At 33.9% G+C, this 14,516-nt stretch overlaps 1 protein-coding gene across 1 annotated transcript in view; it reads right to left on the bottom strand.

The window, feature by feature from the left end:
- Positions 1 to 1,072: 1,072 nt before the first annotated feature.
- The window catches only part of SLC41A2 (solute carrier family 41 member 2), a 56,628-nt gene continuing 43,184 nt past the window's right edge, over positions 1,073 to 14,516 (bottom strand). The window contains exons 9-11 of the mRNA XM_085322597.1: positions 13,695 to 13,826; positions 12,617 to 12,765; positions 1,073 to 1,404 (exon numbers count right to left, since the gene is read on the bottom strand). Coding sequence (XP_085178723.1) covers positions 1,219 to 1,404; positions 12,617 to 12,765; positions 13,695 to 13,826 — 467 coding nt within the window. The 3' untranslated portion in view covers positions 1,073 to 1,218. The remainder of the gene's footprint in view (positions 1,405 to 12,616; positions 12,766 to 13,694; positions 13,827 to 14,516) is intronic.

Below are 14,516 nucleotides of genomic sequence, written 5' to 3' on the forward strand. Positions count from 1 at the left end.
GCTAAGAAACAGACAATATAGATAATTCTGCAATTTTAAAAAAGTTTATGTAATTTTTTTAAGTGCCTAAGCAGTCAACATATACTTTTATACTCCAAATTTTAAGTAGGGATAAATACTTACATTTAAATCAACACCTCTAAATATTTTACTAAACTCAAAATACTGGCATACTCTATCAAATGTCAGTGCCATCATAACACCATTAATATTGATTAGTTCAACGCCTTTCCAGTTGCTAAATGAAAATAAGCTTTTCAACACAGGGCATTTTAATTATTCACCCATTACTTTTGATCAGATCAGTGTCATATTCTAAGTCTTTACTATGCATCAGTTCTAATAAATTACAACAGCAAAATAATTAGGTTGCTCTTTTTAGTAAGAAGCGAAAGGGCTCAATCCTGCAGACACTTTTCAAATGTCTAGCTTTATAAATGCTGATGGTCATATTAGTATATTTAAAATAAAGCATATGACAAAATGTTTAGACAATCAGGGTTCAAGTCACTGTAATAGTTATTATTGATATAAAGTCTGCAACAGTCAAAGAGCTATAGCACTAAAACTGCAAGATAGGAACATATAATCAACTAGTCAGGGAATATCTGTAAAACTGAACTCATCTGAGGTCTACCAGCCACTTCTGTGTAAGATGAAAATATATACCCACTTATTTTGGGTGAGAAAAAAAAAGGCAAGCTACTGATTGGCACAATCCTCCTCATMACCACTGAATGATCAATTAGAGACTTTTCTGGTTCACGCTACACATAATGAATTGTTCTTTTAAAAGACTGGATTTTGTAAAAATGTTAAACTTGGAAAAAGATTGATCTGCCTTTCATTGCATCTACTCAGATGTTTTCAACCAGCAGCAATCCTCCTTATTTTCATTGTAAAGGTCTCAAATCTCCTCCTAGGTCTATCCTTTTTGTTTGTTTTTTTTTAAAAAAAAAAAAAAAGAACAAAGCAGCAAGGCAGCACTGCCACACCTCGCCTCACATCGTGCTCCCTGCACACTCCTGCCCTGCACACAGCTGGGGCACAGCTGGGGCCTCAGAAAAAAAAAAAAAAAAAGAACAAAGCAAACCAAAAACATTTAAGGCTGTTTTATCTACTCATACCAAATAGGACAATTATTTTGAGGACCTTCAAGTGGAACGCTCAGTGTTCTCAATATTCTGGAAAAAGTCATCAGTTGCATCACTGGAATGATTAGTCTCCAACATCCCCATCTCTGTCACCTATGAGCCACAGAAAATGAAAACCCATGGCTAGCAAGGCAGTTCCGAGCAGATCTCCCAATGCGGTAAGATAAGGGATAGAAAAACTGTCAGGATCTTTTCCTTTTTTCCAGAAGTGGTGCACCATCCAGTCAGCAATCCATAACAGAGTAAACACCTACAGGACATCAAACAAACAAAATCTGTATTATTATCACTTAAATTATACTGAAAGAAAGTCAACGCTATTATTTCTATAGTACTTAGCACTATTGTACACAACCGCTTTTGAAAAAGGTAAATAAYTAATCTGAATTAATTTCTGATTAAAACTCCCCACAACCAGAAACAGGGACACTGAGCCAACTTTTCTTTAACAGAATGAACAAATTAAATCATTGACAATGTTCTTTCAGTCTTATGCCTGAAAAAAATCTTAAAATGGCAAGAAAAACTCAAATCCCACAAAAACATGCGACTGTATTCCTCACACCAGACAATATAAGTTAGAGCATAAATGAGGTTTCAAGATTACTCAGAACTGACTGATGTTACCCCAGATGAAAGCACTCAAAATAGACTTAGCTTATTATCACAGGTCTAGATCTGAGCTGTAATCAGACATGATATAAAGAATATGGGGTCAGATTAAGAACAGTTTCATCAAGATAGTATGAGCCACTACAAATGGCTTAGAAGCTACTTTTATGCCTGAAATACCAACTTCAGCTCTACTGTAATAAGGCACACCTGCAGTATACATTATGAAAGTGTCACTCCAGGCTGAGTATGTCCCAAAGTAAAAGATTTCATTCCCAACTGCAAATGTCTGAACATCTGAGAAGTTTGATCTTAAAACCAAAGGTATGTGTAAATCATCAACCTAGTTTATGAAAAGAATTCTTTTAATGTTCCACAGCTGTATAATAAGAGGTTCTGGTTCAGTGGAATCATGTGGTGTGGCATCGCATGAGATGAGTGGATAAAAACACTACTAACTGAGCTTGTGTTTCTTCTTTTCTCTTTGAAGGAGCTGCACACAAAATATTGTATGCATTTTTTTAGTTAATCAGATCTTCAGGAAGGGTAAGCTTAAGACAGTTATTACCATATTCATTTTTAAAAAGTCTATTATGTAAATTTAGAAGAGTATGCAGTAACAGAAGTGGTAAGGTACAAAATATATGTTTTATTTAATTAATTACCAATAATTAGTATCAACAACATCCTTATAGATGTGTCTACTCACTTACTGAAACACTGATGTGATGTGATTGACATTTCTCCACAATACAAAATACCATATAACGAATGTTATATAAAAATGTGGCGAAAAAATTCTCATTTAATCATTGCTTTATAAAAGCATATTTTCAAATACAAACATGGATTTCTAATTACCAAAAAAAGGAGAGTATTTGGTTAATGAAAAATGCACAGCTTATTTATATAAACATATCTTCTGAAAAGGGAACGCTGTAGTCTAAGCTAATTATGCAAGTTCTAGGTGTGCTGACTGGAATCCAAACAAATATATTTAAAACAGATGTTTTCTTTGGAAGACTATCAGGTTCTTTGAGTTGGCTCTTTCTTCTAACACAGACAAAAAGAGGTCTGTTTATAAAAGATACTGTACATCAGCATCACTTACTGGATGTACACAGAAAACTCACAGCCCCCAAATCAACAATAGTTATGCACATTCTATTAGAGAATGAGACCACTAATTCTAAGAATAATCAAAAATAATTTATAATCTATTTATATAAGGCAACCAATAAACATAACAAAACATAACATACATTGTGCAGTTTAAATGACAGTATACACCTTTACTTTTAAAAATTCWTTACAGGAAAACTTTTAATTTGTCTATGTATTTGCCATTCTAAAATAACTGACTTAGACTATATYGAAAAATAGGTAGTTTGGAAATTTAGTTTTGTGAACTTTTCAAAATAATTAATGCTGACATATTAACTTACATGCATATAACACACAATGCAAATTATAACAAATCAGGTTTCTGTAAGTAATAGGGAAAAAAAGAATTATAGTATATTATATTAATTGAAGGCTTTAACAGTATACGATGCCAGCAGGGCCATAGTGATTAAATCGTAACTTATGAAATTCCAATTCACCAGCCTTTATTTTGGGGAAGGAATAATGCTGCTGTCATACTGACTTAACATTTAAGAATTACAAAGATCAGTCTTTGAAAATGTTTAGTTACTTATTTGGCCACAACAGCTGATGTTGASAAAGTAGAAGTCTATCAGTGTGACTTAAATCTTTAATGAGATTTTGCTTCTTATCAATATTAAGACAGAGAGATTACAACTGTCAATTGTTATTTTAGACAACAATACAAAAACTCCTACCATGAGTTTGCTGGCTTTTTGAAAGAAACAGTCCTTAAATTTAAAGTGGTAAGATCTGACAAATGTAAAATTAAAACAAAATTAAAAAATCAGACAGATGTACTCATGGAGAAGGGTAAAGGAGAGCAAAGACTGATAAAAATGGAAGGCTTCTAAGGCACAGGAAGGAAATTTTATAGGAGGCATTACGATACTTGTCACAACAGTAGTTTTGTGCTATACTGCCTTACAATTGCTAGGGTTTATTAGTAGCCTATACTTATATAAACAAAATCATGCAGATGGCATAGTAGTGCAAATACAGCATATTTCTACTCTGCATTTATTCTATGAAGAACAAAGCACAAGCATGCTTCAAACTGAAAACCAGCTGTTCTTGAGGAAAAAAAATTTTAAGGRATCAACATTACAGAAAAACATAGTGAGACAGTAAAAACTGACCTGGTTAACATGAAATGCTGTATAAACATGGTAAGAAAAGCATGAAAATATATGAAGAACTGTTGCTCAAGATGTGAGCTAGTATTTTACAATTATTTAAAATACAGAGGAAAAAATCAAGGAAGTGTCTTTTGCAAAAAAAAAAAAAAAAAAAAGTAAAAAAAAAAAAAAAAAAAAAAAAAAGGAAGTGTTTTTTAAAAAAAAAAAAAAAAAAAAAAAGTAGTAGTAGTAGAAATATGAAACAGGAGCTTTTTGGAAGGTAAAAAATAACTAAATAGCTATATACAGAAAAGGATTGACTAAGAAAAGGAAAATACTCTATAGCCACTGATCAAGAAAGAAAAAACAGAGCAAGTATTTCAAAAATACAGACAAAATTCCAGACATTCTAGTACTTTTAAGGAAATACTGACTTACTCTCTTCATTCTTTCAGGAATAAATGAGTACTAAAATTGAGGAAAATGAAGCTACAGACATAATCAGCTTTAGACTAACTGGGTATGAAATAAGTATCCCAATAATGCCTGATATTTTCTATATATAAATGTAGTGTCTGTAGAAAGATGTATTAGTCACACTGCCAAAAAAAGTCTGCAGAATACATAATAGAAAAACTACACAATGAATATAGCAAAAAGAAAGASATAAAGTGAAAAACAGTGGAAGAGYGAGTAGCTTTTATCAGACCCCAGTGAGCCTTTATCAGACTCTAATGAAGAGGAATCTGAAAATAAGGAGTATAAATATACATATCACATTGCACAATAAAGGAGCGAGATAAAGAAAGAGTAATTCTAGATATTGAAATTTCTGATTCACGTTAATATCAGATTGAAACTGAAGACAAATGCTTAAATAAAATGTGTCTCATTTGAAGTTGAAATCTATGATTGCAAAACTAGAAACATGGGAACATTACACAAGACAAAACAGTTCCTTTACTATGAGGCACAAAAATTGCATTCATTCTTTGCAAGTCATTAGATAAAATTAAGAAGTTGAGCTATAGAAAAGTTATTTTTGGTCTTCTGCATGTAGCAAAGACCTCTAAAAGCTGTCTGCACACTCTCATGTAACTAATTACTCAAGACTTCAGAAATGGCAAAAGAATGAAACTAATTTAAAATAAAAATACATAACTCCTTCCAAACATTCTTAATATAGCCTAAACAATATAGGTTGATATGTTGCAGCATGCTATAATATTTTTATTGTTTCTTTCATCTAGGATTATAATATTTCATCAGTGAATACATGTCCAACTCCCAGTGATAAAAAGTGTAACATTCAAATGAATAACCTTGTTAATGAGGTTTGAATCTTTCATGTTTATATTAGTTTATATATTGTTTCTGTGATTAGTGAATTCCAGTACCAAGCTAGAAAGAGCATGTTTAGATTATATAGTTTGTACATACTTTTTCACACTGATAATCAAGCATTACCAAAATTGGTAATAAGTAGTATGTGCAGCCAAGACCTTTTAGTGGTTTATTTAGTGTGCCTTAGATGGATAGTACTACTGTTTTTTCTAAAAYTGTTTTCATGTGAATTTGTATTATGAAATAGTTTCATTCTATGACTTTAGACTGGGAACATAGATGCAAATAAACCGTGATATCCTGTTTTCAAATGTTTTTTAATTCTGCCTTACTCTCAATCTTATATTGACTCAGAATTCACCAACAACATAACCTCAATGTCTGGTAATTATTGTATAACAACTGTTATAAATAGATGAAATTCAGAGGTAAGTTTATATTATTTTAAAAAATTATTAGTGTATGAAATACCCAATTAAAGATCTCTAAAGATTACTCTGTTCTGACTCTGAAATTCTCATCAGATTTATCATTTAGGTCTTTTAGAGGTTTTGACATGAATTAAGTTAATTTTTAAATCATATATTGGATTTCTCAAAAATTTTTTTTTGATGTTTTCATGTGAAACTGAATATTACTTTTAAAACACTCATAACAGATCTATACTGAACTTGTTGAACTCCCCTCGTCTCCAACCACAGTTCTGTGGTCAGAGAAGTTACAGAACAGGCTCTACATGTTTAGGCAACGAAACTGTTGCAGACTTGGACATCTGTGCTTTTCGTATTTCCTGAAACTATGGCTGTTTTACTATAGTATTCAAAACAGATCTCTTTGCTGTATTCTCAGGTTAGCAACTCCGGTCTGCATCATGCCCAGTGGGAAAAGTCACTAGGTCCCCCAAACAGGCAGAGATCTCCTTCAAAGGAAATCTCTGTAAAGCGTTTCTGTAGAGAAACTACAGTTTTTACTTGCTATTGTCATTCATGTTTTAGCCATCTTGTGCTTAGTAAGTATCAGTTCATTCTGTTTGGGAGTGAATATAGATATCTCACAGAAGATCCAACCCTTTCCTTAGAACAGTTCTAAAAACTTGCCTCTCAAACAACACTAATCAGTAATGAGTACATTTCACCGGTCTTTTGCCTTTCTGGACTCAATTCAAATACATATACCAGCTGTTTAACTTCAATTAGTTTCCAAGMTGATTTAGGACTTTAACTAATGACCTTTGGAGACTCCTGATGTAGTGAATTAAGACATAAACCCCAGGCCTTTCTCTATGCTCTTTTGAAACTACTCCTAACTTATCGGGGCAAGAAAAGGAAATGCATGTTTCTTTGTCTGACTTTTCCCTTTCAGTCTAACATAGCAGACTGGCATTAAAGCAGCAGCGCAAGTGGGCTTGTGCTGATAGGCCGGACTGTGATCGGCACTGACTGAGGCACAGAAACGTGTTTGCTTCTGCCACCGGTCATTCTAGCGATGGCAGAGAACAGACAGAGAAGGAATGAGAATAATGTGCTGAGGAAAGAGAGCATCATCATCAATTACTCTAAGTGGATGCTCTTCATCAGCTATTGGACAATCTACGATGTAAGAAAATTGCCAGGAGTGTTGGGCAATTTGGCTCTGTATTGCTTCCCTCTAACCCCTGTGTAGAAAACGTGTTGGGGGCAAGGCCAGGAATCTATCCGGAAACTAGTATTCCTTGGTAATACTCATTCAGTTCCTAATGTCAAACTTTTACGTTTTGTGTGTACAGGTGATATGTATAATCACCTGTTTTCTACGTAAAGTGCATAGCACTACGGTATGCAAGTACCCAGAGAGCATAACATAAACTCACATATGACTAAAACCTTATCTAAGTAAAAAAGATTATATCAGTTTAACTGAAGGAGTTTCTAAACCAATTTGATTGTATTGGTATCATTTTGTGGGAAGGAAATTCTTGCTCCATAGTTTCAATCCAGATTCATTTGTTCCATAGTTTCCATCTAGATTCCTCAAACTGTCATCTTGCTCTCTTTGCATCTTTGCCAAAYACCCATGTTTAATCAGAGTAGCCCCAACTTCAGGCTGCTTATCAGGTGGCTGAACGAGAGTACAATCCAGACCATTAAAAGTTTAGGTGTGCAGTAGCTACAACTCGGTATGTCCTGCTACATATAGAAGTACTTGAGCTTAAACTTCTGAGGAAAAAGATAGTATCTCCATTCTAATGACGTTGCATGAACCAAGCTTCTAGTACYRTCAGTAACACATCTGGAGGAGACAGAGCTAGCGATGTCAAGGTTCAGGTCCCAGTGAACCTGGCAAGTCTGTTACTCATGCCACAACAATATGGCATTAAACAGGCAGAACTGTCCAGGTTTGGATATTAATTTCCCTATTTCCTTGTCTTGTGGAGTCTCTTTAGCAGGTTCATGCTCTACATTTTGGAAGTAAACAATTTTGTCAGAAAAAGCAGTACTTAAAATGCAATAGTATCTTCTCTATAAACACAATTTTCCATAGTTTGGTATAATTTACGTTATACCCCATGGGTAATTTTTCCACATTGAAGAGAACCATACCATAATGTTCTATTAGAAACCTCTGACTACTGAGCAATCTAAGACATTTCTAATGTAAACAGAAAGTCATTAAGAGCATTACTCATTTCTTGGTTTTCTGTTGCCCCAAACAAATCTGAAATACTGAAAAAGTTACTTTATGGCAGTAGGCATCTGATCCTCATTGGATAACAGCAATTGTATTTTGGGATGACTAATTTGCTTGGTGATAGCTTTTGGAATCTCCTCTTGTTTGTTTATTCTCAGAGTCTTTAAAATAACTGTGTGCTCAGATTTGGTTAGGAGGTGTGAAAATTCCTTAGAGGTCATTTTACTGGCTCAGTGAGAACACTTMAGAACAGAGGCAGCCTTTGAATGTCCAAAGCAGTATGTTTGGACTGATGGCTTGGCAGTCCCACTGTTGCTCTCATTCTACTGAAGTTGACAAGACAGAAAATGAAACTTTGCTCAGTGCATAGCTTTGTACAGTTGAAAAACATTTGTTCCCTTGAAAGGTAGATGAGGGGACTGTATATTGTTTGYTGGTCAAAAGGTAGAATGTAACTTCATGTATCGTATTGGGAAGCATGTGTGTTGTTTCTGTAAAATTTTCAAAAAACTGTTCCTGTTGGATAGATGTCACTTACCAAATCCAAACCATGTTTAAAATCAATCTGCTAGCTTTCACCAATGCACAATGCTTTCCCCAGAGAAAGTAGGCTGCATTACTTGAAGTAACCTATTTACTGGCAGGTGTCTATTTACATAGGTGAGCTTCCTCATAATACTTTTTATTTTTGTATTTTCCTCTGATGCTGCCACTGATAAACACAAAACAGGCTCTCTACTACGTATTTCAAAATTTCAAAGCTATTTCAGTATTCAAAGCAAGTATTTCTCTATTCAACATGATCATTTCAAAGCTTTTGAAGTTAATTCTGAAAACATCTAGTTGAATGCAGATTAATTTAAGTAGTTGTGTAGTTTTCCTCATCTTTATGAAAACATAATTGTGAAATCCTATCTCACTAAAGTTAAAGGAAATTTTGCCTTGGAGTTCAATAGAACCAATTTTTAAAATTTATTTCAAGAGCAGCACCAATGTGCTTTTGAAAGTAGGAAGATTAAGAAAAAAAACCAAACCTTTTGGGTTTTCTTAAGCTAAGAACTCTTTTGTTCACAGAGAATCAGAGAAAATGACATGTTGCAAATCATGACTGGCTACTCATATTATTTAAGACATCTTAAATAAAGATATTTTAAAACAACTGTATATTCAATGAAATTGTTTTTCATTTTACTACATAGTGTATTTTTGTTTAGTAAAAACTAAATCATACTAATGCTAATGTAAAACATGGCACATTAATTAMTTATTTCCCATAAATATTTCAATATGAGATATCCTGGAGACACAGTATCTGAGTACAGAAAAGGAGAAGAGTAAAAGGAAGCTCATAACCATGGGTTGCAAGAAAACCTCAAGCAAACAAAGTATCAGAATTGGATGAAAAAAAAAATAAACTAGCTGACTAGAACTTCAGTAATATTGTATGGAGCTTGTAATGGAAGTAATTTATGTTTTATCAGTTGGCAAGGCAGTATATTGAAGTTTAGAGGCAACCTGAAAAAGTCTTGTTAAAAAATATCAAATAGAGGAATTCTTATTTATGAATTTACAAATTACAAATTTACTGTAGAGGTAGTGTGGAGTACTTCATTGACCAAGAAAGAGCATAAACTGACAGAGCAAGAGATAAATAGGAAACTTGTARTGAAACCTGTCATTTAACATTTCCTTGATTTTTTTTCAGCTATTATAACATTGCAGTTCTACTTTTGTCATTTCCTAAGCCCACACACATTTTAACAAATATTGCAGTGGACAAACAGAGATAATAAATAATGTCTTGAAGTTAAGTAAATATCTACTTCAGTCCACTGTAAAACACTTAATTAAACAATGTAAACATCACATAATTTAAAGATAGAAAATTCACTTTTTTGTTACTTTTTTTATAAATTGGCAGTTTTTTTAACATCTGGAAAAAATGTTAAACAGTTGGGTATATTGCCATAATTATCATTCAGCTCCATATTTTTCCCCCTAATTTAATATAGTAAGTAAAGAACTAGAAAGTACAAAGCAATATTTTTAAAACAGGACTCCTCAAACACAGGACTGATTGTAATTAATTCTTATCTTTGGGAATCATTGTAGCCTATCAACTTATCATTTACCACTTCAAACACAAAGAGAGAAGGTATTTTAGCCTGATTAAATGCAGGCTTTTAATTCTTGATGTACATTTTCATATGCCTTCAACGCATAAAAGTAAGTGTGAAGTCTGATACATTATCAAAAAGGGCTAAAAACAGATCTTCTGCTGCTCAAGAGACTGTCATTTGATTTATTTTGTTGATAACTGAAGTGACAGAATGTAGCTGTGAGGTTTTTCAGCCTTACAACAGAGCTGGAAAAGCCATCATTGGGAGGACAAAAATATATATAWAAAAAAATCTGGAAAATGGGATCAGTAGGTGTCGGTTTATGTAAACTTGAAAGAAATGACAGTTTCAAAATCATTGAAAAATGGGAAGAGGAATGAGTGTGGGTATTTAAGTGTTTTACTTTAGAAAGGAGAAATTAAAAGCACAGGAATGCAGTAGACAAGAAGAGTACCAGACTGACAATTAAATGAAATATATTTGAGATTTACGTGTTAAAGCAAGAATTCTATCTTTAAAAATTTTAAATCTGCGGTAATTACAATTATATAAAATTATGATAATCACTAGTAGAAAACTTTCAAAATAATGAAAATAGAGAAAAAGATCTAGTTAAATATTTTAGAAGGTCTCAAAAAACATGGGGTTCCAAATTGTAAATCTGTCAAAGCCCTTGAGAAGTTATATCGTGCAGTAATGTTACTCAGTTTCAAAACAAATATATTTCAAACTGCCTGTTATGGCTAAAGACAGAAGGTAGAGAAGGAAAAATCATCCATAAAATGGAGGGGGGGAAAAAAAAAAAAAAAGCTAAATGCAGGCTATTCTAGGTTAAAAACAGGAAAATCAGCTGTGTTTTTACAGAATGTGTGGAGATGTGTGACTGTAAAACTGAAAATTCTAATCACTCCTTGAATTCACAAAGATTAATTCACATGTGCRTTTATTCCCAAGACAAGCCGGAACTATTATGTGATATGACAGTTGTGTCCTAAGGACTTAACTAGGTTTTCAGCTGAACTTCTGCAGTTCTCAAAACCTGCCCTATCTTCTGCTGCTGAAGAAAAAGGTTTGTAGCCATAAACATATGATAGTAGTTCTGCAAGCAGGAGAATCATACGGATTTCATATGGATTTATGTCTTTAGCTCGATTCCCATGTGAAGTCTGTTAACAGCTGAGATAACTGCAGTCTTGCTTTCAGCAGCGGCATTAACAGGAACTCTTAGGGACTTAGTATCGCTGAGGGCTGTCTCAGAAAAATTTGACTTAAAGGGGTCAAAAGTTATTAAAAAGGACGAGACAGAACAGATGGAGCGAATGAACAGCATAATTTCCTCAGGAAAACAGGTTATAAAACAAGGGATAAAGTTGGAAACTAGAAATGGTATGTAAGAGGAAAAGTTGCAATGGTTTGACAACTGCTAGTGAGAGACTCTCACATGCAAAGTTTTCTGGTTATAATCKATGTTAAAATATGGAATGCTCATATAAAATTAAAACAGAAGCAGTTTTCAAAACTTATCTTTACTGGAGCATCAGAGTGATAAATATAGGAAGACAATTCAAAATGTTAAAAATTATGTTTATATTAGGGATTTATTGAATTATGACAATTTATACTTTAAAATTAAGGTGGTCACATATTTAGAAGCAATATGTAGACGTGGATATTTCAACTGTATTTTTATTGTGCAATATGAACATTCAAAACGTTTTTAAGTACAATGAAACATTTTAGTTAGCCAAATGTTAGCTAAAAATTGGCTGTGGATTTAATAAAAACATTTCATTTTATATTACTGATTTCTCCGTGTGAAATTACTTCAGCTTAAGGCATTACTAATTCAAAGGCTTCTTTCAAAACCTGCCATTGCTTACTTTGGACAGACCACTAGGTAAGACCAGCCAAAATAATGTAAAACTAATTAACAATTTATGCAATTATGATTTYTCCTGGAGTAGTTACTGTCAGCCTAATTTCAGCTTTAGTAAATATGAATGCACCAAGCTGTAACATTCTTATCTACTACATTTTTCAATATGTTAACTAAAATAGAACTGTGAACCATTTTAAGAAACCACTTTGGGAGATCTGAGAATTTTTCCGGGTGTACTCATTTTTCATAAATTCTAACTTTCCCTCTCCTAATCCCCCCTCCCCAGTTGATTAAAATGATGGAGTTTCAGATGCCATGGTGCCAAGAAGCAAGAAAGAGGAAAAGTAAGTTGCATGAGTGGGAAATAATGCAATCGAGTGTCTTATGAGAAGCACTCACAATACAAGGTAAGCTGCATGCATGTGAGGATAATTAGTCACCTCCGAACTGTGCTGAAAGCCTGTAATAGCCCATAACTTCTTGTATTATTCATGAGATTTCAGAAATCAGATAAAGTGTAATTTTCTTCAAGGATGTACTTCTGTACAAGCATTTTCAAGTTATATTTATTCTTACCTGTAGCAGAGCTGCAAACAAATATACCGCTATAAAGATGGGAGTTAAAGAAGTATGGCCGCTTTTCATTAAATGGATAGTGTACAAGAAAATTAGGTGTCCAGGAATCACCAGAAGAAGCAGAACTTGGGCTGATTTGTTATTTACGCCTATAATAAAAAAATCCAAAATGCAGTTAAGATTTTCAATTACTATGTATGTTTAATTAATTTTAATGTAAAAAGCAAGTTTGTGGAACAGCAGGCATTATTTTCCACCAGACGGTTCCTTGAGGTTTTCCACTGGGGGAAGAAAGACAGCTCTAGAGTCTGCCAGCAAAGCTAAGCAAGACCCTTCCAGAGGAGGGTGCAAACTGCCTGCTTTGAATAAGTACATTTCCTACATCCATTTGGGTTCTAGACACATGGATTACCATCTGATTTTCTGGAGATGCAGTAACTTCCTAYAGTGTCCTTAGCAGAGAAGATAATTTAGACCCCATATTCAAGACTTATACTCAGAATAATCTTAGATTTCTGAAAAGTAACCCCATATTTATCATTTTCTTACCTGCCTCAATCCATTTCACAAGTATGAAAGTGTAATAGATGCTACTGCAAATTCAAATTTCATTATAACTACTATATTATTAGGAAAGGGGGCAATATCAGGGAGGAATAATCAAGGAATCAAGAATCTAGAAAGGAAATGGCAAATGGGGAGTGGAAAGCAGGGACTAAACTTAGTAACTACGGTAGAAATAAACTTTGGTTCTAACAGGACACTGGTATGAACTTCTGGAGTTAGATGGCAGAAGTTATGAGCAGGGGTAAATGAGCTAAGGCAAGATAAAGGTTGAAATCCTTGTCAGTGGGTATCCTCAATTTCCTGCCCCATCAATCCCCACCTTTGACTCTTGTCATAGTTACAACTTTCTCTCTACCATTTATGCATCCTCCCCTTCACAAGCAAACATCTGCAGGCAAAGGGAACTGCCATACCTCTGCTGCCTTTGAATCAGTAGAACAACTTATTTTGCTGCTGTTTCTCACTGGGGGACTGATGGCACATAGGGAGAAAAAAGAAGAGACATACATACCTGTACCATAATAGGTTCTGCATGGATAATAGCAACCCTTTGCTTCTTCTGGCAGTTCTCCAGGAATGCTGTGTAAATGGAGGTAGGTAGAAATTCTGCTAGCTTGAATAGCTACTAGATTACCACCAATACCTGAAATACAAAAGGACAAGTCATAGACTTTCAACTTTTTTTCCCCTCTAGTAGGCAATATTTTTGCAAATTTACCACCTTCCTTTATGTTTGGCACAGCCCATTAAGTACACAAGTCAAATGGAAAAAAAAACCTCTTTAGAATGTATGTTACTTATTGATGGGCTAACACCAATCATTACAATAATGGAAAAATTTGGGCTACAGTTTCATGTATCACTAAACGAGAATATTTGGAGATCAATTTTAATTTGTAATAAATGCAAAAGATTCCCCCCAAAAGTTCAACCTGATACTTCCTCGTAAGTGAAACTCCCTTTAAAGCTCCTTTTTCTTTGTCAATCCCTCCTGGAACAATAGAAGTACTATGAAGCTGTGTCACTGCTGGATTACCTTCCTAGGCCAATATTGCTGGCAAGTATAAATATCACAGAGCTACCACAAGTATAAATGCGGGCTTCACAGAATCACAGGACTGGAAAAGTCTTCAAGAGATGATCTATCCATTCCCCTTTGCCACAGAGAAGGATTAACCATAATCTTCTGCCATTCATAATTCAGGTTGAAAGGACAAGCATTTGAGTAACTARCTCATCTTAAAAGTAATGGCAGTGATGGAAATTCTACCTTCTCCCTGACCACTCTTGATATGTTTGCCATCAGAAAAAAATATTTCTGTGAAACAACTTT

Source organism: Rhea americana, unplaced genomic scaffold (genome assembly GCF_003343005.1).
Source record: "Rhea americana isolate MKP2758 unplaced genomic scaffold, rheAme1 scaffold_79, whole genome shotgun sequence".
NCBI classification, from domain to species: Eukaryota; Metazoa; Chordata; class Aves; order Rheiformes; family Rheidae; genus Rhea; species Rhea americana.